Raw genomic sequence first — 23,254 nt, 5'->3', positions numbered from 1 at the left:
TTCACAGAGAACCAAAAGATGACAAAAAAAATGTATTTCCTCCCAGCTCTTTAACAGGTTGGTTCTTAAAATTTAAAGCATTCCTGCACCAAAATGCCAGTATCACAAAAGACCAAAAAAAGGGGGGGGGGTAGAGAAACTGTTCCACATCAAAGAAGACTAAAGAGTCCTGCTGTGATGTTGGGATTTATTATAAGAAACATATATTTGGTCTTTGTCCCCTTTCCTAGCAAGGTGCTCCTAAAACCCTAGGAATTCCATAAGTAATGGAAAGGTCAAAGGAGTATCTCTTGTTACTCATAACAAGTCCCTTTCAACCACACCTGAGTTTCTGTGAAGGGACTTCTGAAAAGCTGCTAAGGATGGGGACCCGTTGCCAGGGAAACCAAACCAATGATTAAAGGTTGGGATTCTCAGCCCACCCCCACCCACCTCCTAGAGGGAAAAGGGTCTAGAAGTTGAGCTAATCACTAACAGTTGATTTAATCACCATGCCACTGCAATGAGACCCCCCCCAAAACCCTTAACTGAAGAGTTCCATGTTGGAGAACCTTTGGAGATGCAGGGAGGGTGTCTTCCTTGGAGAGCAGAGAAACTCTGTGGCTCTTCCCCCCCTAACACCTTGCTCTATGCATCTCTTCCATTTGGCTAGTCCTGACTTGTATCTTTTCATAAAACCAGAAATAAAGTAAACTTTTCCTGAGTTCTGTGAGCCACTCTGGAAAATTATGGAGGCGTTTCCAGGTGGCTTCGCAGGTTAAGGATCCAGTGTTGTCACTGCTATGGCACAGGTTCGATCCTAGGCCCAGAAACTTCTGCATGCTGCAGGGATGGCCATAAGAAAAAAAAAAAAAAAAAAAGAAAGAAAGAAAGAAAGAAAGAAAGAAAGAAGAGAGGCGTTCCTTTCACGGCTCAGCAGTTAACAAACCCGACTAGGATCCATGAGGATTCGGGTTTGATCCCTGGCCTCACTCAGCGGGTTAAGGATCCGGCATTGCCATGAGCTATGGTGTAGATTGCAGATGCACTCATAGATCCTGCGTTGCTGTGGCTGTAGCATAGGCCAGCGGCTACAGCTCCGATTTGACCCCTAGCCTGGGAACCTCTATATGACGCAGGTGCGGCCCTAAAAAGCAAAAAAAAGCAAAAAAAAAAGAAGAAAGGAAAGGAAAGGAAAGGAAAGGAAAGGAAAGGAAAGGAAAGGAAAGGAAAGGAAAGGAAAGGAAAGGAAAGGAAAGGAAAGGAAAGGAAAGGAAAGGAAAGGAAAAGGAAAGGAAAGGAAATTATATAACCCAAGGAGGGGTTGTGGGAACTTCTGATTTACAGCCAGTCAGAAGCACAAGTGATGACTTGAACTTGTGATTGGCATCTAAAGGGGGAGGCACTAACTGATCCCTTAGCCTGTGGGGTCTGCACTAACTACAGGCAGATAGTGTCAGAACTGAGTTAAATCAGAGGACACAGTTGCTGTCTGCTGGAGAGCTGCTTGGTATGGAAAAGCCCATACATCTAGGGTCAAAACGGTCTGCAAGTGCTGGGTGTGAGGGGAGCAGACACATAGCTTTCCTTTCACACGACAACTAGGTACATATGTGACTCTAGACTGGGTGCTTAATGGAGAGGAAAATATGATCTAAAAGACATTTTGGGGTCAATGGATAAAATTGGAATACAAACTGGTAGATTAAGTATTACATTAATGTTAAAATTTACTGAAGTTAGTAGAATTAAATTGAGGTCATGTAAAAGAATATGTTTTTTTTTTTTTTTTTTGGCCATACCTGTGGCATACAGAGGTTCTGTGGCCAGAGATCCCATGCCACAGCAGCAACCTAAATCATTGCAGTGACAACACCGAGTCCCTAACCACTAGGCCACTGGACACCAAAAAATATCCTCATTTTTAGAAAATATATACTTATGTATTTAGGAGGGAAAAGCTATGATATAAATGCAACTTATTCTCATATGATCCAGGAAAAATGTATAATACATACAAAAACACACACATACACTCATATGTATGCTATCGCTCTGTGTGTGTGTGCGTGTGTGTGTGTGTACATGTGTGCGTGCATGCATATACACATATGAGAAAAAATAACAAAACAAATAGGCCAAAACGTTACCAATAGGTAAATTTGTGCAAAGATACATGGTGTGTTCCTTGTTACTCTTCTCATGACTTTTCTGTAAGTTTTAAGATTATTTCCAGGAATTCCCATTGTGGCTCAGTGGTAACAAACCTGACTAGTATCCATGAGGATGAGGGTTCGATCCCTGGCCTGGTTAAGGATCTGGCATTGCCTCAAACTACTTATCTGTAGTTTGCAGATGCAGATGCAGCTTGGAGCTGGCATTGCTGTGGCCAGCAGCTGCAACTCCCGATTCAACCCCTAGACTAGGAATTTCCATATGCCACAGTTTTAGCCATAAAAAATTAAAAATAAAAAATATTTTTAAAAAAGAAATTATTTCCAAACAAAATTTTTTTAAAAAATCTTTCTTCCATCTGGAAATTAATAATCAAATGTAAAAGACCCTGCCCTCATTTCAAGTCATCTTCCAAGAGCCTGATACAAAGCATCGATCGATATAATTACCCAAGAACGGCTACCCACTGACTTATGGGAAAAGCTCCCTTCTGGTCAGTGCTGTTGTATGCAGCATACAGTGTGTGTGGAAGGCAGGGCAGGGGAAACAAGGAAAGGTGTTCATCAAGGACTGGGAGGATCTGCCACCTTGCATCTGTCCAGCAGGGTGGACCCAGCCACCACACAGTGCTGGGTCAGACTTGCAAAGACCCAGGGTACCAGAGGGACCAGCCAAAACCTGCTGCCAGGAATCACGGTGCAGCTGTTGCCTTGCTGGGAACAGGAAGTGCACTGTCACCATGGGGCTGTGACCTTCACCCACTCAGCTCTGGCCCCACAGATTCCTGGCCTACACTTCTGCCAACAGCCTGCCAATCCTCACAGCCCTGCAGCAGGGACGGGCAGCAGCTGGGCAGCCTGCAAACACAGCTCTGCTCCTTCAGAAGGGAAAGCAAGCAAACGGCACGGCATCTGTGGCATTTGGAAGCTGTTCAAATACATGTTTTGTTTGTGGGAATTTGAGGTCAAGTCTAGAAGAGGTCAAATGAAGTCCCTCAATGACAGCTTTTGAAATGACTGTGTGCAAAAGGCTTACCATTTAAAAGTAGTTTCCGGAGTTCCTGTTGTGACCCAGTGGTTAACGAACCCAACTAGTATCTAAGAGGTTCGATCCCTGGCCTCGTTCAGCGGGTTAAGGATCCAGCATTGCCATGAGCTGTGGGGTAGGTCACAGATGCAGCTCGAACTCCAAATTGCTGTGGCTGTGGCGTAGGCTGGTAGCTGCAGCTCTGATTTGACCCCCTAGCCTAGGAACTTCCATATGCCACAGGTGTGGCCCTAAAAAGACAAAAAATAAATAGATAACAAAAGTAGTTTCCTATAATAGAAAAGAATCTAAAAAAGAGTAAGTAGAGAGGCGTTCCTATCGTAGCTCAATGGTTAATGAACCCGACTAGCCATGGGTTTGATCCCTGGCCTCAATTAGCCGGTTAAGGATCCAGCATTGCTGTGAGCTGTGGTTTAGGTCACAGATGCGGCTCAGATCCCACCATCATTGTGGCTTTGGCGTAGGCTGGCGGCTACAGCTCTGATTGGACCCCTAGCCTGGGAACCTCCATATGCATCCCAGGTGCAGCCCTAAAAAAACAAAAAAGAATAAGTAGAGAGATAGATAGACAACTCAATCACTTTGCTGTTACCTGAAACAAACACAGCATTGTAAATCAACTGTACTTCAATAAAAAAACAAAATAATAAATTTAAAAAAAAGTGGTTTCATCTTTAGTAATCTCAGATCTGGAATGGGGAAAAAGAATAGTTTAAATGTAAGAAATTTTAGAGAGCTCAGTTCAATACAAATATAATGAAAGCCACATACATATGTTTAAATATTCTAGCAGCCACTTTAAAAAAGGTAAAAAGAAATCAGTGAAGTTAATTTTAATATAGTTTAACCTAACATATATACCAAATTATTAATTTTAAAATGTACTGTAATTTTAAAAGTATTTTACATTTTTTTCTCATACTAAGGCTTCAAAACCAGCGTGCATTTTCCACCAGCAGCACATTTCAATTTGTGAAGCCACATTGCTAGTGTGTTCATCAGTCACACATGGCTGATGGCTACTGTGTTGGACAGGACAGGTACCACTCATAAACCAAAGCTCCTCTGCCAATAATTGCAACCAGTCATCTTTTTTTTTTGGGTGCACCTGCAACATGTGGAAATTCCCAGGCTAGGGATCAAACCCACGCCACAGCAACAATGCTACAGTGACAAAGCCAGATCCTTAACAGGCTGCACCACAAGAGAACTCCAACCAGCCATCTTTTAGCATTACTGAAAGTGCTGGGTATTTACCAATAAAGGAACAAATCCAATTACACTCAAGAAACTAAACATGTTAGGAACTAGAGAAAGTCAGTCCTTCCCCTCAGCCCAGCGCAGAGTACCAACAGGGATCTAGATAACTAGAGTTACAAGCAGGAATGCTGCAATGCAGCTCCAGGAAGGCTTTTATTTGTGCCAAGGGCAGGAGAAGGCAGGCCTTGTAGGTGAGTAGGGCTCCCCTGGCAGAAAATGAAGGAAAAGCAATGCAGGTGCTATGCACCCCCACATCCAGGGCAGAGGTGGGAGAAACTGTAAAGAACAACAAAGAAAGCTGAAGAGCCTGGGGGCCAAAATGCACCACAGGTGGAGGGGGAAAGGCCGGGGCAGAGGCCCTACCCATCTGCCTGCACAGCTTAAGTCGGCCTTCATCCTGAGCATGAGAGGCGGTTCAGAGGGCCGAGGCAAGAGAATGTGATCTGATGAGATGGCTGGTGCTCTCTAGGGGAGTCAGGTAAGGAGCACGGAGAAGGGGCCCCAGATGCTGCTGCTGACGCAAGCCCAGAATGCTGAGCCGCAGCCTGAATCCAGGCAGTGCTGATGGGAGGCGCTCTCAGAGAAAATCAACAGGACTCTGTGACCCAAAAAAGCAGGAAAAGGTAACAACTTCCACCAAGTCAGAGGGGGGAAATGCTCCCAGGTTTATACCTTAACTCCTGCTGCACCAGACTCACAGCTCCTTACAACTCTGAAGCCTGTGTAGAAAACCAGAGGACCTCCAGCCAAGGGGAATATGCAGACCTGACACGGGCAACCCCATCCACATGGGGCCGGGGCCCATATTTATGTCACTTGGCATGGGCGCAGCACATGCAGAAATGGGGACGCGGCATGACCAGGTGGTGGAGGGCTCTGTACACGCAGAAAGGCCAGAGAAGAGGTCAACAGTCCATGCCAAGAAAACGCAGGCCCTTCTTACCCCCTACTGTTTAAGAAATAGGCTGTGGTGCAATTGTAATGCTGGTCTTGACTTTTCTTGGAAAGTTTCCACTGTAAATAAGCAGGTAAGCGGAGGTAACCAGAGGAACAAAGAAATGCCCATTTCCACTTCTGTAATGTTTAAATGAGTGGGTGTGTCTCAGAAAAAAAAAAAAAAAAACTATGAAACTGAAAAACAATAACAAACCTTCTAAACTGCAAACTGCAAAAAATTATCACTAGTCCAAGTTAATAATGAGTATGTTCTAGCACAGTTCATAACAATGGATTCCGAAATGGCAATAAAAATTCCAATTGTGTTTTGATCACAATGGTGTTTCTTCCCGTCCTGTTCTTCGAAGGAGACTGCTATTTAAACAAGCAGTCCTCAAGTAAGGAATATCGATTAATACCAAAGCAAGGAGATGAGCATGGGCCAACAGAAGTGCTCTGTGAGGACACTTTGTAAAGTTTTTATACACTGAATTTAATTACGTTAACCCTAAATATCAAATAATTTCAGAGAATGGACTAGAATGTTATAGGCCAGCACAACAGAAATATAATGTTAGCCACACATGTCATTCTTTTTTTTTTTTTGTCTTTTTCTAGGGCTGCTCCCGCGGCATATGGAGGTTCCCAGGCTAGGGGTCGAATCGGAGCTTTAGCCGCTAGCCTACGCCAGAGCCACAGCAACGTGGGATCTGAGCCACGTCTGCAACCTACACCACAGTTCACGGCAATGCCGGATCATTAACCCACTGAGCAAGGGCAGGGATCGAACCCGCAACCTCCTGGTTCCTAGTCGGATTCATTAACCACTGAGCTCCCCACACATGTCATTCTAAGTTTATCAGTAGCAACACTGAGACAAGAAACAGGTGAAAGTAATTTTTTTTCAGCCACACCCACAGCATTCAGTGGTTTTCCCAGGCCAAGGATTGAAGCTGCACCACAGCAGAGACCCAAGAAACAACAGTAACCAAAGCAAATCCTTAAACTTCTGAGCCACCAGGGAACTCCCTGAAATTAATTTTAATAATACATTTTATTAATCCAATATATCCCAAATATTATCACTTCAGTGGGTAATCAATATGAATGAGATAGCTCTCTTCATTTTCCTTTCAAAATCTGTCTCTCATACCTACAGCTCACCTTAATTTGGAGCAGCTACAGTTCAAATACTCATTAGCCAAACTCAGCAAGTGGCTATAATATTGGGCAGCACAGGTCTTTTCTTTTGTCTTTTTGACTTTTTAGGTCCGCACTGGAAGCATATGGAAGTTCCCTGGCTAGAGGTCAAATCGGAGCTGTAGCTTCTGGTTTTACCACAGCCACAGCAACACCAGATCCTAGCCGCGTTTGCAACTGACGCCACAGCTCACAGCAACACGAGATCCTTAACCCACTGAGAGAGGCCAGGGATCAACCCTCCATCCTCATGGATACTAGTCAGATTCATTTCTGCTGAGCCATGATAGGAACGCCCAGCATAGGTCTTGACTAACAATTTCATTCTGTGGATGAAGATACTGAACAGCAAAGAGGTGAGGAGCCAGGTAAACTGCTGAGCCAGGCCCTGAATTCTTAGTTCCCAACTCCTGACCGAATGTTCTTTCTACTTAATCGGACCATCAGCCTTTCATTTTATGCCCAGGAGACACAGGAAAGTATCAAATTATGGCCAACCATGGACACCCGGGATGCAACTGTCAAGACATTGCGTGAAGAGCTCACTATCCAAAGACCACGTATGGCTGAGCCAAAGACACCCAACAGCAAGCCAACAGAACAGATACCCTCTCAACTGATAAAACTGAATGTTTTGTTTTGACAAGTCCAGGAACCTGACAGATATTGTATGATTACTGGTGACTAAATTCACTGTACTCAGAAGAGCGATGGTGATAACAGCACCATGTACACAAATCGAAATGTTTCTAACAAGGACCCACTGAACAGCACAGGGAGTCTTCTCAATGTTCTGTAATAACCTACATGAGAAAAAAAGAATAGATATATGTATATATATAACTGATTCATCTTGCTGTACAGCTGAAACTAACACAATGTTGTAATCGACTATACTCAAAATTAATAAAAAATACATGTAAAGTATACAATAACAATGCAGAATGGAGAGTGTTAGTCTTGATATTGTTTCAAGTTACATATCAACAAATATATACCAAAAAAATGAAAGTAAAAAAAAAATGGTTTTCAGAATTTAAGGTTGCATGATGCTTGATAGATAGACTCCCCTACGCCCCAGCCTCTGTTGGTAATATTTAAGAAGTAATCTGCATGAATATGAAAAGATGTCTAAATGTGCTTAAAATACTCTGACAAGATGGGGGAGAGAAACTGTCAAATGTTAATCATTGCTAGAAGCTGGGTGATGGATACAAGGCTGTTTATTGAACAGTTCAGCAGTTCTTCCTACCTTCATGTATGTGTAAAACTTTCCACAATAAAAAGTTTTTTTAAAAGGGGGAGGGCAGGAGTTCCCGTAGTGGCTCAGTGGTTAATGAATCCGACTAGGAACCATGAGGTTGCGGGTTCGATCCCTGGCCTTGCTCAGTGGGTTAAGGATCCGGCATTGCCGTGAGCTGTGGTGTAGGTCACAGACACCAGGTGAGCTGTGGTGTAGGTCCCTCATTGCTGTGGCTCTGGCATAGGCCAGCGGCTACAGCTCTGATTGGACCCCTAGCCTGAGAACCTCCATATGCTGCGGGTGCAGCCCTAAAAAAAAGAGACAAAAAAGGGTGGGGGGGTGGGCAGGGGAGGAAAAAGGAGGCATAGTCATAGGAAGTAGTTTTCTAGAGCCCTGACACTAAGACCAATACATTCCGGGCAGAGCCTCCTTGCACCTCCCACAAGCATCCTATCTTAATAAATCTATTTCTTACCTATCCAAAAAAGAAAACCAAAAAACTATGGCATTCCAGCAATAATTCCAAGAGCACTTTCAATTTTGAAAGAAAGCAGACTTAAGAGAGAGAAGAAAGGAAGGAAAGGGGGGAAATATTTTTAAAACGCCGGAGTTCCCATCGTGGCTCAGCGGAAACGAATCTGACTAGCATCCATGAGTATGTAGGTTCAATCCCTGGCCTTGTTCAGTGGGTTAAGGATCCGGTGTTGCCATGAGCTCTGGTATAGGTCATAGACAGGCTCGGATCCAGTGTTGCTGTAGCTGTGGCACAGACCAGCGGCTACAGCTCTGATTCGACCCTTAGCCTGGGAACTCTCATATGCCATGGGTGCAACCTAGAGAGCAATTAAAAAAAAAAAAAAAAAACCACCTACAACCCCAACACTCTGAGAAAATCACTGTCAGCAATTCAACATACATCCTTCCAGATCTTCTCCCATTCATTATCTGTTAAAATTGATAAATTACCTAAACTAAGGAAATGAGACTATACTTCTGATGGTGTTCTTGAGTCAGCAGCCCTACATTTGGGGGGTGACCATCTTCTGTCCTCAGGGTAGTTCTTGAAGGGTGAAACTCGGGGTTGGGCAAGTGAGACACTGCACTAATCAGATTCCTTCCTCTGAGGTTTCATTCTCAAACCAATAACTCCCAGGGCCAGAGGCTAGTGGACCTGAATCCGGTGTCTCAGACAGAAGGCCCATAAATTTCTGCAGCTAGGAAACCAGGACCAGTCTGATACCAGGTTTCTCTTTGTTCTCAGCTTGTGGAAGCTACCAATACCTTCCTAAAAACACTGTTTCCTCATTTAAACTGGACAGAGTTTATACCTATTGTTTGAAGTAAAGAACCCTGTTAAGAGTAATTCCCAGGCCAGGACTCAAATCTGAGCCACAGCAGTGACAATACGGAATCCTTAACCATTAGGCCACCAGGGAACTCCTAACTTTTTTTTCTTGAAGTACAGTTGATTTACAATGTTGTATTCATTTCTGCTGTACAACAAAGTGATTCAGTTATATACAGCCTTTTAAAAACTATTTTCCATTATGATTTATCTAAGGATATTGACTATACTTCCCTGTGCTATATATATAGTAGGACCTTCTTATTTATCTCTTCCATATGTAACAGTCTGTATCTATTAACCCCAACTCCCAGTCCATCCCTCTCCCACCCCCCTAAGCTGATTTCTGACCTGCATTTTTCATTAATAATATGCTAAGAATGTCTTTCCATGTTGGAAAATACATCTTTTTTAATAGCCATATTGAATTTTATAATATAGATTTTTATAATTCCACAAATTATATCATCCACTGCGATATGTAGGTTGTTTCTAGTTTTTTAATATAATAAGGCTATAATGACTGTCCTTTTACTCTGAAGGCACCATCTTAATTTATATTTAGGTTGAATTTCTGGCATGGATTTGTCAGGTCAAAGGATACAGGCTCCCCCCCCCCCATTCTTGATTATGTATTGTCAAATAAGGGTATTTGTTTCCACAGCTTATTAAAAACATAAAAGGGAACAAAGTTGGCTTTTCTTTGAGAAAGGCGGATTCTGCCTTTGGGCATTCATGTGTGTTTATACTACAGAATGGTGACAATCTGCTCAGTTAACTAAGAAAGAGGACTCTGTTTTTAAATGTTAATTGGTGTCGGATAAGAGGATTTCCAAATCAATAGCAAAGACAGTTCAAGCCCAGAGCTTAAGGAGTTCTTGAGCCCAGCTTTTATTGCATCATATTTCTCTGAGGCAATTCCAAAGGGCATGGTTCAGGGACGAATTGTGAAAAAGGTACATTATAAGCAAAGACTTGTCTGTTGACTTCCGGCATCCTTCTTTTGCATTGGCTGCTTCAAACATCAGAACTTACATGATTTGAGACACCAGTTGAATCAGCACAGTGATGTGATTATCGGTGTGTTTATTTCTCTTGTGAGACTGCGGGCTCTCCTTTCTTTTCTCAGAAGGTCACTCTAGTGCTGTAACTGCCTGAGGAGCTCACACTATCTGCTTTTTGCTCGATGACTATTGATTGAGATCTTTCTTCTTCAGCTGGGTATGAAGTAACACTTCAGACTAGACCTCAACCCAGGATAACCATCCGTTATCAGCAGGAAGCTTGAGAGAAAGATCAGTGCTAAAAAGGGCTACCCACTCATAAAGGGTCAGGTGGAAAAAGCCAAAGTCTATTACTGAGAATATTCAGCCCAGTGCTGCATGCTTACAATACCAGACAGTAAACCAGACACAGGAATGTTCTTTGGGAGATTGAACTAACTGAAGGCAGGAAAGTACAATACTTCAAGATCCCTTGCAAACTGGAATTTTAATATCTAGGGAAAACTAATTACCCAGTAATTTTTATCTGCTCAAACAAAATATAACTTTTTTAAAAATTTGTGGGAGTTCCCGTCGTGGTCCAGGGGAAACCAATCTGACTAGGAACCATGAGGTTGAGGGTTCAATCCCTGGCCTCGCTTAGTGGGTTAAGGCTCTGGCGTTGTGGTGAGCTGTGGTGTAGGTCGCATACGAGGCGTTGCTGTGGCTGAGGCGTTGCTGTGGCTCTGGCGTAGGCCAGAAGCTGTAGTTCCAATTAGACCCCTAGGCTGGGAACCTCCATATACCAAGGTGTGGCCCTAAAAGGACAAAAGCCAAAAAAATAATAACAATAATAATAATAATAAATTTGTGCCTCAGCAGAAATGAATCTGACTAGCATCCATGAGGACGGAGGCTCAACCCCTGGCCTCGCTTAGTAGGTTAAGGATCTGGCATTGCAGTGAGCTGTGGTGTACGTCGCAGATCCCAAGTTGGTGTGACTGTGGTGTAGGCCTGCAGCTATGGCTCAGATTCGACCCCTAGCCTAGGACCTTCCATATGCCATGGGTGTGGCTCTAAAATGCAAAAAAAAAAAATTGATCCTAAAACCTGTATGAGGACAGAGAACCTATTAGCACAGTCCCGTTGTTGACTCTGGCAGAGTCTATCTTGCCAGGCTGACAATGATTATCTTGCAGGGGACAGATAAGAAAGTTGAAAGGGAAAACGCAAGTAAACATTTACCAAACTCAACCAAGGAAGAAAAGAGCTAGCAGACACAGGAACCTCCAGAACATGAAGATTAAATGAAGCACTCCCAGAAAGTTCAGGGAATCCGAAAATAATAACAATAACTTCAAGATGAGAATCAGGAAGAATCAGGATACGTTATGTATTATTCTAAGTGGCTCAGCTGTCACATGATGTTCATCTTATTTGGCAATTCCCCACCCCCACGGTTAACCCTGCTCTTGGGGGGTAGAGATTGGAAGAGACAGATGAGGAGTCCATCCTAGCAAACACTGCAGGATTTGTCCGCACATGAAGCCTCCCCAGTAGATTCATGAAGCTAAAGAGTCTCTTTCTTTGCCTCATAATAGGGGCAAAGCGTGCAAGTTTGATTAAGTCAGAGTCCAATAAGTTTAAACTTTGAGGCCACAACGATATAGGAACTCACCTAGGGCATGGCTACAACTGCGGCAGGATTCGGTCAGACTGACGATTATTTGCTGCAGATCGGCTCTGGGTGGAGTGGGAGAAGGGTTGGGGTTTTTCCAGCCATTACATTTACAAGATTCCTCAGCCTAAAAAAAATAATAATGAGAGAAACAAAATTATGTAAGAGGCAACAATGGACTGAATGTTTTACAGGCAAATAAAATACACCCTAGTTACATGACAACTACCCTCCCCACTCCTGACTTAATTATGTTCTCTATATTCACAAGAAACAAAAACAGAGAAAAGGTAAAGAGGGTATGTGACTTCTGCTGCCTGGAATCTGAGTACAGTAGCACTGAGAGAGGAACATCCCATTCCACTTTGGTACCACTGCCCACGCAAGTATCCATGAAGCAGTCAAGTCCAAGGACGTCCATCCACTAAGTTTCCCAAAGGGGCCAGACTTCTGAGGTCCCTGCAACAGAGCTAGGGCCTGGGCCACAGTGGAGTCTTGCTGGCCCCAAGGGTCCAGCTGAAACTCTGCCCCCAGGGAACTGAAGAAGTCAGCATTCTGGGAGTTCTACCTCTGCGTATTTCCCAGGTTTCCTGTCCTAGAACAATACTCCTTCAGCAACACTCAATACAAATCTCCCTTAACTTTTTCCACTCACTCTTCACACTTTCCCACCTTAGAGAACAGTGAATATGATTGAGCCTTTTTGTGAGGACTTGGGAACAGAACATTGAAAATTACACATGTGTTTCACATTACACTTCGAATGGACAGCACTGGCCTTTAAACAAAGTACAACTGATTTTTGTGTTTGGATTTGTGTTAGATCCTTTGTTCCCACAGCCATCTTTTCTCCCGGCTTTGGATCTCCCCCACCTTCCATCCGCTCATGTACCACATAGCTGAAGTTAAGAGAAGTCTGATTTGTAGAAAATTCCAGAATGGCTGCTGCCTTGACCTCACTGAGAAAATTCTCCAAGATCAGAACAGTTTCTGAAGTGTTTGTAGGTAGAGGAGAGTAAGAAAAGAAAGAATAATTAGCAAAGCAAGAGGGCTCAAGGTGGAAGGAGAAAAATCTGCTTTTCACAATCAGTCCTTTTCTGTGGGTTCTATAAATCTTAAAAGCCCAAGCTGGCTGTTCCAAAGATTTCATCGCAATGAGGATGGGAAAGGATGGGCCAGAAAAAGGGCCGTATATCAGCAGGCCCAACAGATCAGCCCACAAATAGTAGCTCCAATGACCCTCTTGTGATTGGCTAGAGGGTCTGTTGCTAAGTTCAACTGGGCTCTAAAGTACTCTGCAGTGGCCATTCACCTCTTTAGAGACTAGAAAGGTCTTAGAGGCCATGTCCTTGAGGGGCATGCTCAGGAGAACTTGCCCCCAAGAAAGCATCCCTACAATCCCTAGACGGCATTGGAAACATGCCCATGTGGACTCTTCCTCTCCTAGTAGTGGGGGAGCTATTTGAAGGGACTCCCATAGCCTCCTGCTTTTCTGAGCAGTTGGTCTGACCCAGCTATCCTTTCCCAAAAAGGCCTTTGATTAAAGAAAGTGATGACAAAATAAGTCAGTTAAGCAGAGTAGGCCACACCTAAAAGGGGAAAACAGTGATGGCCAGAAACCTTTGAGTTTGAACAACTATGTTCTAAGCCAAAGAATGACTATGAATACTGAGTCACTCACTCCATGGTCTGTGCCAGGTACTTTTGCTGGGTATAAAAGGGAACAAAGAAAAATTTGCCTGTCCTCCTGGAACAGACACTGGGGTGGAGGGGGATGGGGCAAACACTCAACACAAATAAGTACATCATACAGTACAACAGAGAGGGACAGTGCTTGGAAAAAAAAAATGGAGAGATGAGTAAAATGGAAAGATGGATAAAAGGGAGTTGGGGAAAAGTGAGCTTTAATGTGCAATTTTTTTCTCTTTTCTTTTTATGGTCACAACTGTGGCATACGCAAGTTTGCAGGCTAGGGGTCGAATTGGAGTTGGAGCTGTCAGCCTATGCCACAGCCACAGCAATGCCAGATATGAGCCACAACTGCAACCTACACCACAGCTTGTGGCAACACCAGATTCTTAACCCACTGAGCAAGGTCAAGGATTGAACCGGCATCCTCATGGAGACTATGTTGGGTCTTAACCACTGAGCCACAAAGGGAACTCCTGAATGTGCTATTTTATTTTATTTATTTTAAGAAACAGCATCAAGGAGTTCCCTTGTGGTGCAGAAAGTTAAGGATCTGGCGCAGTCAGCAGCTTTGGTCACTGCTGTGGTACAGGTTTGATCCCTGGCCCTAGAACTTTTACATGCCATGGGCGTGGCCAAAAAAAACAAGAAAAAATAGCATCAAAATTTGAACATTACCTACCTCCCATTATTTTATTTTATTTTGTTTATTTTATTTTTTGGTCACACACAGCATGTGGAAGTTCTCAGGTCAGAGATCAAATCTGAGCCACAGTAGTAATCTGAGACACTTGACTGCTAGAACAGCAGGAACTCCTGAATGTGCACATTTTAACCAGGACTTTTAGAGAAGGTGGCAGTGAAGCAAAGGCTTGACCATGAGATATCTGGTGGAAGAGTATCTCAGGCAGAGGGAACAGCCAGTGCAAAGAAGAGAGTGTGCCTCGTTTGCTCAACAGAGAGCAAAAGCCAGCATGGCTAGAGCAGCACAGTGAGGAAAGGAAAGAGCTGTAGGTGTCAAGGGAAGGTGGAAATGGCAGGAATCCTCTAAGGCCTCCCAGGCAACGATAAGGACGTCAGCTTGGTTACTTGATCCCTTTCCTTCCTCTCAAACAGGATCCTCCAGGCTTGAAAAAGAGACAGGGACAGAACAAAAGGACATGAGGCAAGATGTCTCCAACTCACTTTGCTCACCTTTTTCTTTAGTCATCAGAGTAAACCATCTCCACTTTCCTTTTTAATTTAACAGCAATCGAGGCCAAAAAAAAAAAAAACCAACACATCCATTTTCCTGTCACTAATTTACACAAGCAAATCATCCTATTTCCCTCTTTTTAAACTTCCAGTCTAGGGTTAATGATGCATTCATTCTACTACATGCAAAACACAATAATTACTAAAACAACCCAGGACTTAAAAAACCTCTGTGGATACCTGGATGGAAAGGAACACCAACCCCTTAACCAAAGCCCACCAAAGAATATAAGACTCTCCTCAAATCAGCATTAAGATGCTGGATTGCCTGGTCAAAGGTTTCCTAACTTAGTAAGGCCCAAGGTTTACATAAGGGTTTGGGGTCAGGTGGACAATGACTGAGTTCAGAACTCCAAGGAGTCATACAACTGGAGAGTCTGTCCTCATTTTGCCTCCGCCACCACTTTGGCTTTTGACAAACATCACAAATTTTACATGTGGGCACACTAGCCACCACAACCTAAGTCTCCTTCTTTGGCAGGAGAGCCATAGGCAGGAAGTAAAACTGGCAGGAACTCGTATGGACCAGAATTCAACCCACCATTGCCAGCATATGTCACTCCAGATTCTGAGAGAGACAGTGACCTAGTTAAGCATGAAGTTCCTCATAACAAGAAAGCCTGAGAAGCCAATGTACTCTGAATCAATCCCAAAGCAACAGCTGGCCTGTACACTCCACTTCAATGAGAAGAGCCATCAGCCAGGACAAGACACCACTTTGGGTGGTGAAGGTATGAGTCTACAGGTGAGAAATCCTTTGGTATGTGCTTGGAGGCTACTGCTCTTCAGTGTTGGGACTGGCTTAGTTCAGAAGGCAATGCTAACGGGATGTGCTTCTTTGCATTTGAAGGGAGATGGGAAGACTGCATCAGGATGGGACTAGATAGAACATGAGCCTTTCCTGCTCTCATGCATGGCACAACCTATTCACTCTTCAGACATTAACACCCATTGCATGCACTCACGGGCTTGGCTGCTAAGACACAAGAAATCTCTGCAAAAATGAAAATCCACCCCAGTGGTTCTCAGCCTTAGGGGCACACTGGGATTACTGGAGAGCCCCTCAAAGTCTGATACCCATGCCTGACTCCAGACCAATTAAATCAGATATTCTGGGCACAGACCCCAGGCATCAGTATTTGGGAGTAGGGGGAGGGCAGGTGGTATGGAAGTTCCTGGGCCAGTGATCAAGCCTGCACCTCAGCAGCAACCTGAGCCACAGAAGTGACAATGCCAGATCCTTAACCCACTGTGCCACCAGGGAATGACAGGCATCAGTATCTTTTAAAATACTCCAATATGGGGAGTTCCCACTGTGGCTCAGTGGTTAACAAATCAGACTAGGAACCATGAGGTTGCAGGTTCGATCCCTGGCCTCACTTAGTGGGTTAAGGATCCAGTGTTGCCATGAGCTGTGATGTAGGTCACAGATGCAGCTCGGATCTGGCGTTCCTGTGGCTCCGGCGTAGGCCAGTGGCTACAGCTCCAGTTAGACTCCCATCCTGGGAACCTCCATATGCCACAGGAACAGCCCTAGAAAAGGCAAAAAGAGACCAAAAAAAAAGAATCTGACTAGGAACCATGAGGTTTCAGGTTCGATCCCTGGCCTCGCTCAGCGGGTTAAAGATCCAGCATTGCCATGAGCTGTGGTGTAGGTCGCAGACGCAACTTGGATCCCGTGTTGCTGTGGCTCCATTGTAGGCCGGCAGGTACAGCTCCGATTGGACCCCTAGCCTGGGAACCTCCATATGCCGCAAGTGCGGCCCCAAAAAGACAAAAAAATAAATAAATAAAAAATAAAATAAAATAAAATATTCCATTGTGTAGCCAACGTTGAGCATCTCTGATCTAAAAGGAAGGGATGCAGAGTTCCCTTCGTGGCTCAGCGGTAAAGAACCCAACTAGTATCCAAGAGGATGCAGGTTCAATCCTGGGCCTCACTCAGTAGATTAAGTATCTAGCCTTGCCGTGAGCTGAAGTGCTGGTTACAGACATGGCTTGGATCCAAAGTTGCTGTAGCTATGGCGTAGGCCAGCAGCTGTATTTCAAATTCCACCCCTAGCCTGGAAACCTCCATATGCCACAAGTTCAGCCCTGAAAAAGAAAAAAAAAAAGCAAACTGCTATAGGGTCCTGTCAGAGAGAGCTCTACAGAGCAGGAGTCCTTGGAGCAGGATGAGAGGAAGGGAAGGGCAGCTCATGTCAGAAGGAAAGAGAATGCATCTGAGCACCCCTCTTACCACTCGCCCTCCTGTACGGTTCAATATGTAGGCACTTGTCTCCTGCAGACCATTTTCACGCAGTGTGAGACCAGCCCTGTTCACCTGAAGCAGAGTGACTGAGGGGAAAAGAATGGGGCCATGGAGTTAATTCCTTCTCTGTGTTAGAACTTCAAGGATTTTCATGAGGGGGATAGAAGACCATATGTAGTTTAAAGATTCTAAAATTACCACCATAAGCAAATATATAAATAGAATTGTCCTTGCTTTTTTATGTCATAATATTCACTTTAAGAATTCAACCTAGGAGTTCCTGTCATGGCTCAGAAGAAGCAAATCTGACTAGTATACATGAGGAGGCAGGTTTGATCCCTGGCCTCGCTCACTGGGTTAAGGATCCAGCGTTGCCATGAGCTGTGGTATAGGTCACAGACGCATCTTGGATCTGGTGTTGCTGTGACTGTGCCATGGGCCGGCAGCTGTAGTTCTGAATGGCCCCCTAGCCTGGGAACCTCCATATGCCACGGGTGCAAATCTAAAAAGACAAAAAAAAAAGAAAGGAAATGCCAAAGATACACAAGATCAAAGTCATGGTGGGGGAGGGAAGACTGTTTTATTATACGAATTTGGTTTCAAATCTTAGTTCTAACATTTCCTAATCTGTATGAACCCAGGGCAAATCACTTAATCTCCCTAAGCTTCCCAATCTATATAATGAGTATAAAAATCTCTCTTACACAAGGCTGTTAAGTAATTAATGTGGGTATGCACTGAGTGAATGGAAGTGGTAATAAAGGTGTTGACAATATGCTCAGAGTGCCAGGTAGGTGAAGGATGAGCTGGGACAAGGGCTTCCCAAGTCATGATGAACTATGACAGTTAAGACTTTAAAGCAAGGACTTGAAGGGGATGCAACCAAGGAAAGTAGCTTGAGGATACTGGGCTCAGTCACTATGAAATAAGCCACAGCTCTTACTGAACAAAAGATTAGAAAGCTTACAAATGAAAAGTTTTGCTCCTCCCAGAATAAATCAGTTCCATTCCCACCATACATGGAGAACAATGGGAAGTCACAGGAAAGGCTCACTGAGTGATCTTGGTGGACGTGTTTATAACACAGTGGATGTGAAGAGAAAGAAATGGCCAGGTTACATATGCACCATCATTCAGTAAGAACACAATATATCACAATCTATGGGAAACGGTCAAGGCAACACTTAAAGGAAGAACATAGACCCTTAAATATATTTATGGGGAAAACAGAAAGATTAAAAATAAATGAACTAGGAATTCACTTGTAGCTCAGCAAACTCAGGATCGAGCCTTGTAACTGCTGTGATCTGGGTCACTCCTATGTTGCAGGTTCAATCCTTGGCCCAGGAACTTCCATGCCGTGGGTACAGCCAAAAAATAAATAAATGTTTAAAAAATAAAATAAAACGAACTAATCATTCCATGCAATAATCTAGGGGAAAAGTAACAAACTCAAGGAAAACAAAGAAAATTAATGTAAAAAAAAAATCTTAAGGAAATCAATAGTGAACAAAATCATATACCTACCCAGTTATAATGAATGGTCAGTTCTTAAAAATACCATTAAATTAAACAAACTTTTGGCAAGTCTAATCAAGGGGGTAAAAATCACAGGGGAAAAAAAAAAGCGAAAAAGGATTTTACACTACAGATTTATTTTAAAGCTAAATAAGTACTCTGTAGAACTTTACACAAATAAATTTGAAAAACTAGGTGAAACAGGTGACTTCCTCAGAAAATATCATTAGCAAATTTGATTTAATAAGTACTAAATCTTCTAACATAGACCCTTAAATACACTTATGAGGAAAACAGAAAGAGTAAAAATAAATGAACTAGGAGTTTGCTTGTGGCTCAGCAAGTTAAGGATCCAGCCTTGTGACTAGAAAGGCAGCCATGATCTACTCCTGAAAAATGACCCAGGTCCAGATGGTTATACAGCAAAGTTCAGCTAACTCTCAAGGGCTGTCCAATTAAATATAATGTGAACAACAGACAAAATTTAAATTTTTCCAGTAGCCACATTTCAAAAAGTAAAAGAAATAAGTAAAATTAATTTAAATAATAAATGTATTTCCTATGTCATCATTTCATATGTTATCATTTCAACATGTACTCGTAAAAACATTGTGAGTAAGCCATTTTACATAGTTTTTCATGCTAAGTCTTTGAAATCTAAGACATGGCACATATCAGTTCAAATAAGCCATGTTTCAGGTGCTCAACCGTTATTTGTGGCTAGCGGCTACCACACTGGACAGGAGAAGATCAGGTCCTTTGTACTGCAAACTGTGCCAGACCATTAGAAAAAGATTTTAAAACCTCACATATCAGAGTTCCCTTTGTGGCTCAGTGGTTAATGAACCTTACCAGCAACCATGAGGATGCGGGTTCAATCCCTACCTTCTCTCAGTGGGTTAAGGATCCGGCGTTGCCATGAGCTGTGGTATAGGTTGCAGATGAGGCTAGTATCCCGCATGGCTGTGGCTGTGGCATAGGCTGGCAGCTGTAGCTCCAATTCAACCCCTAGCCTGGGAACCTCCATATGCCGTGGGTGCAGTCCTTAAAAGACAAAAGATACACACACACACAAAGCTCACATATCATTCTATGCATTCAGAATAACCCTGACACTAAAACAAAATGGAGACAACAAAAAAATAGGAAAAAATACACCAGACCAAAAACAATAATAAATTATTGGTAAATCAAATTCAACAGTAAAGAATCAAAATCATGCATTGTGTTTGTTTTGTTTTGTTTTTTGTCTTTTGAGGGCCACACCCATGGCATATAGAGGTTCCCAAGCTAGGGGTCAAATCAGAGCTGTAGCCGTTGGCCTATGCCACAGCCACAGCAACACCAGATCTGAGCCACGTCTGTGACCTACACAGCAGCTCATGGCAACACCAGATCCTTAACCCACTGAGTGAGGCCAAGGATCAAACCCAAAACCTCATGGTTCCTAGTTGGATTCATTTCTGCTGCACCACGACGAGAACTCCCAAAATCATACATTTGATTCGTACATAATAACTAAGTAAAGTTTATTACAAACATGCAAAGATAGATCATTTGTAATCATTAATTGATTGCATTAACAAATTAAAGGAAGATAAAGTTATCATGATTGATGTCCAGAAAAGATTTTGATAACATTCAACACATATTTCTAATTTTTTAAAAAATAGCAAATTTGGTATAGAAGGAAATTATCTTTATTTTTTTTAATAGTAGCAGATGGTTTATTGAGTTGATCCTTAGTATATTTTTTTTTTGTCTTTTTGCTATTTCTTGGGCCGCTCACGCGGCATATGGAGGTTCCCAGGCTAGGGGTCCAATCGGAGCTGTAGCCACCGGCCTACGCCAGAGCCACAGCAACGCGGGATCCGAGCCGCGTCTGCAACCTACACCACAGCTCACGGCAACGCCGGATCCTTAACCCACTGAGCAAGGCCAGGGATCGAACCCACAACCTCATGGTTCCCAGTCGGATTCGTTAACCACTGCGCCACGATGGGAACTCCGGAAATTATCTTTATTTACTTATTTATTTATTTGTTTTGGCTGCACCAGTGGCATGTGAAAGTTCCCAGACCAGAGATCAAATCTGAGCTTCAACAGTGACAATGCCGGATCCTTAATCACTAGGCCACCAGTGAAATCCCTAGAAGGAAATTAACTTGAAAGCAAACATCATACTAAATAGAAAGACATAAAATCATTTATATTAAAGTTACCAAAACAAGGAAGCCTGGAATATGCCCAGAAGTCCACACTGTGCTAGCAATACACAAAACCTATGAAAATTCATAGGCAATTCTTAGAGATTATCAACACTAATAAAGGAATCAACAAATTGTCTGGATAGAAAATCAACATATCAAACTCAGAAGCTTTTCTATCATCAATAACCACTTAGAAAATGTAATAGGAAGAAAAAGATCCTAATAGCAAGAGCCATAAAATACTTAGGGACAAATCTTTAAGGAGATGAGTAAGACTTATATACAGAAAACTACAACTGTCTAATAAAGGTGAATAAATGAAGAGGTATACATTGTTCTTCACAGAAGACTCAATAGCACAAAGGTACAATTCTACTCAAATTAATCCATAAATTTCATAAATCAAATCGGTTGAGAGTACATCTACAATACATATATCAAAAACATTAAGATCCAGAACATAAAGATCATCTGCAAAACAATAAAAAAGCAGTTTGATAGAAACAAAATGATATCACTTATATAGGGGAAACTAAAAAAATGATACAGTTTCCTTCATGGCTCAGTGGTTAACAAACCCAACTAGGATCCATGAGGATGCAGGTTTGATCCCTGGCCTTGCTCAGTGGGTTAAGGATCCAGCATTGCCATGAGCTGATACAGAGTTTCCGATTTGACCCCTAGCCTGGGAACTTCCATATGACTAAATATATAAATAAAAATAAAACATGATACAAACAAAAACCAAGTGATCCAAAGAAAAATGAATGTTGATAGCAAATATGCTTATACAAAATGGTCAAAGTAGTAATGAAGAAATGAAAAATTTAAAGCCCTGCGATGAAATTTTTGAAAGTATTTTTAAAACAAAAACAAAGGAAAAACAAAAAAAAAAGAAAAATAAATAAACATAAAAGTCCTGTGACATATTTTCTCACACTAATAGAGCTGGCAAAAGATAAAAATATAAGATTGACAATGATAACATTTAAAGTAGACTAAGACTGGGGGTTCCCTGGTGGTCTAGTGGTTAGGTCTCAGCACTTTCACTACTATAGCTCAGGTTCAATCCCTGGGAACGGAGATCCCACATCAAGCCACTACACACCACAGCCAAAAAAACAAAAACAAAAACAGGAGACAAAGATGTGAGTAAACATGCACCTCGTACAGTCCCTGGTGCAGCTTTCTGGAAGCCAAATTGAAATGTTCCTGCCCTTTGCCCTGACTATACTATAGGAAGGGCTCCTACATAAACATTTGCATGTGCTCAATGACATTTCTAAACTGTTGATTAAAGCAAATACATATATTTAGGTCATCTCATATATATCAAGTACATATATGTCATCTAAAATTTGACCCACTTATGTATTGAGTTACATAAATTGTTACCACAGATTGACACCACTACTGCTACTGTACCACCTGTATCAAGAATAAGCCTAACTTAGAAGTTTCCATTGTGGCTCAGCAGTAATGAGCCCAACTAGTATCCACGAAGGAAGCAGGTTCAATCCCTGGCCTTAATCAGTGGGTTAAGGATCCAGCGCTGTGGTGAGCTGTGGTGTAGGTAGAAGACGTAGCTCAGATCTTGCGCTGCTGTGGCTATGGTGTAGGCTGGAAGCTGCAGCTCTGATTTGACACCTAGCCTGGGAATTTCCATATGCTGCAGGCAGTCCTAAAAAGCAAACCAAAAAAAAAAAAAGAAAGAAAAAAGAATAAGGCTAACTCAAGACATGGAAGCACCCTCAGTGTTCAGCAACAGAGGAATGGAATTATTACTTAGCCAGAAAGAAAAAAAATGAAACAATGCAATGTGCAGCAACATGGATGGACTTAGAGATTATGATACTAAGTGAAGTAAGTCAGACAGAGAACAACAAATATATAACACTCACATGGAATCTTAAAAAGTGATACAAATAAATTTTCAAAACAGAAACAGACTCACAGACATAGAAAACAAATTTATGGTTATCAAAGAGGATAGCAGGGAGAGAGGATAAATTAGGAGTTTGGGATTAACAGACACATACTACTATATATAAAATATATAATCAACAAGGACCTACAGGGAGCAATATTAAATATCTTGTAATAGCCTATAAGGGAAAAGAAACTGAAAAAGTATATACTGTACTTTTGCTGTATACCTGAAACTGACACAACATTGTAAATTAACTATACTTCAATTTTTTTAAAAAATGGTCAGAGTTCCCTGGTGACTCATCAGGTTAAGGACCCAGCATTGTCGTATCTGTGGCTCTGGTTACTGCTCCAGCCCAGGTTTGATCCCTGACCCAGGAACTTTTGCATGCCATGGGTGCAGCCAAAAAAAAAAAAAAAGAGAGAGAGAGAGAGGTTTAACAAAAAAGAATAAGCTAAATATTGGTGCTGACACGGAATCTCTCTAGGTCCTGATGAATGACAGAAAGGCAAACCACAGAACAATACATAGCATAATCTGATGTATGTTTTTTAAA

At 42.5% G+C, this 23,254-nt stretch overlaps 1 protein-coding gene across 2 annotated transcripts in view; it reads right to left on the bottom strand.

Annotated features, from left to right (window-relative positions):
• The window catches only part of KAT2B (lysine acetyltransferase 2B), a 112,925-nt gene that overhangs the window by 65,022 nt on the left and 24,649 nt on the right, over positions 1-23,254 (bottom strand). For both annotated transcript variants that reach the window (XM_047769082.1, XM_047769091.1), the window contains exon 2: positions 11,847-11,973. In XM_047769082.1, coding sequence (XP_047625038.1) covers positions 11,847-11,973 — 127 coding nt within the window. The remainder of the gene's footprint in view (positions 1-11,846; positions 11,974-23,254) is intronic.

This window comes from Phacochoerus africanus, chromosome 1, assembly GCF_016906955.1.
Source record: "Phacochoerus africanus isolate WHEZ1 chromosome 1, ROS_Pafr_v1, whole genome shotgun sequence".
NCBI lineage: Eukaryota > Metazoa > Chordata > Mammalia > Artiodactyla > Suidae > Phacochoerus > Phacochoerus africanus.
The sequence above is the reverse complement of the archived record's forward strand: the minus strand, read 5'-3'. Positions and strand labels throughout refer to the sequence as shown.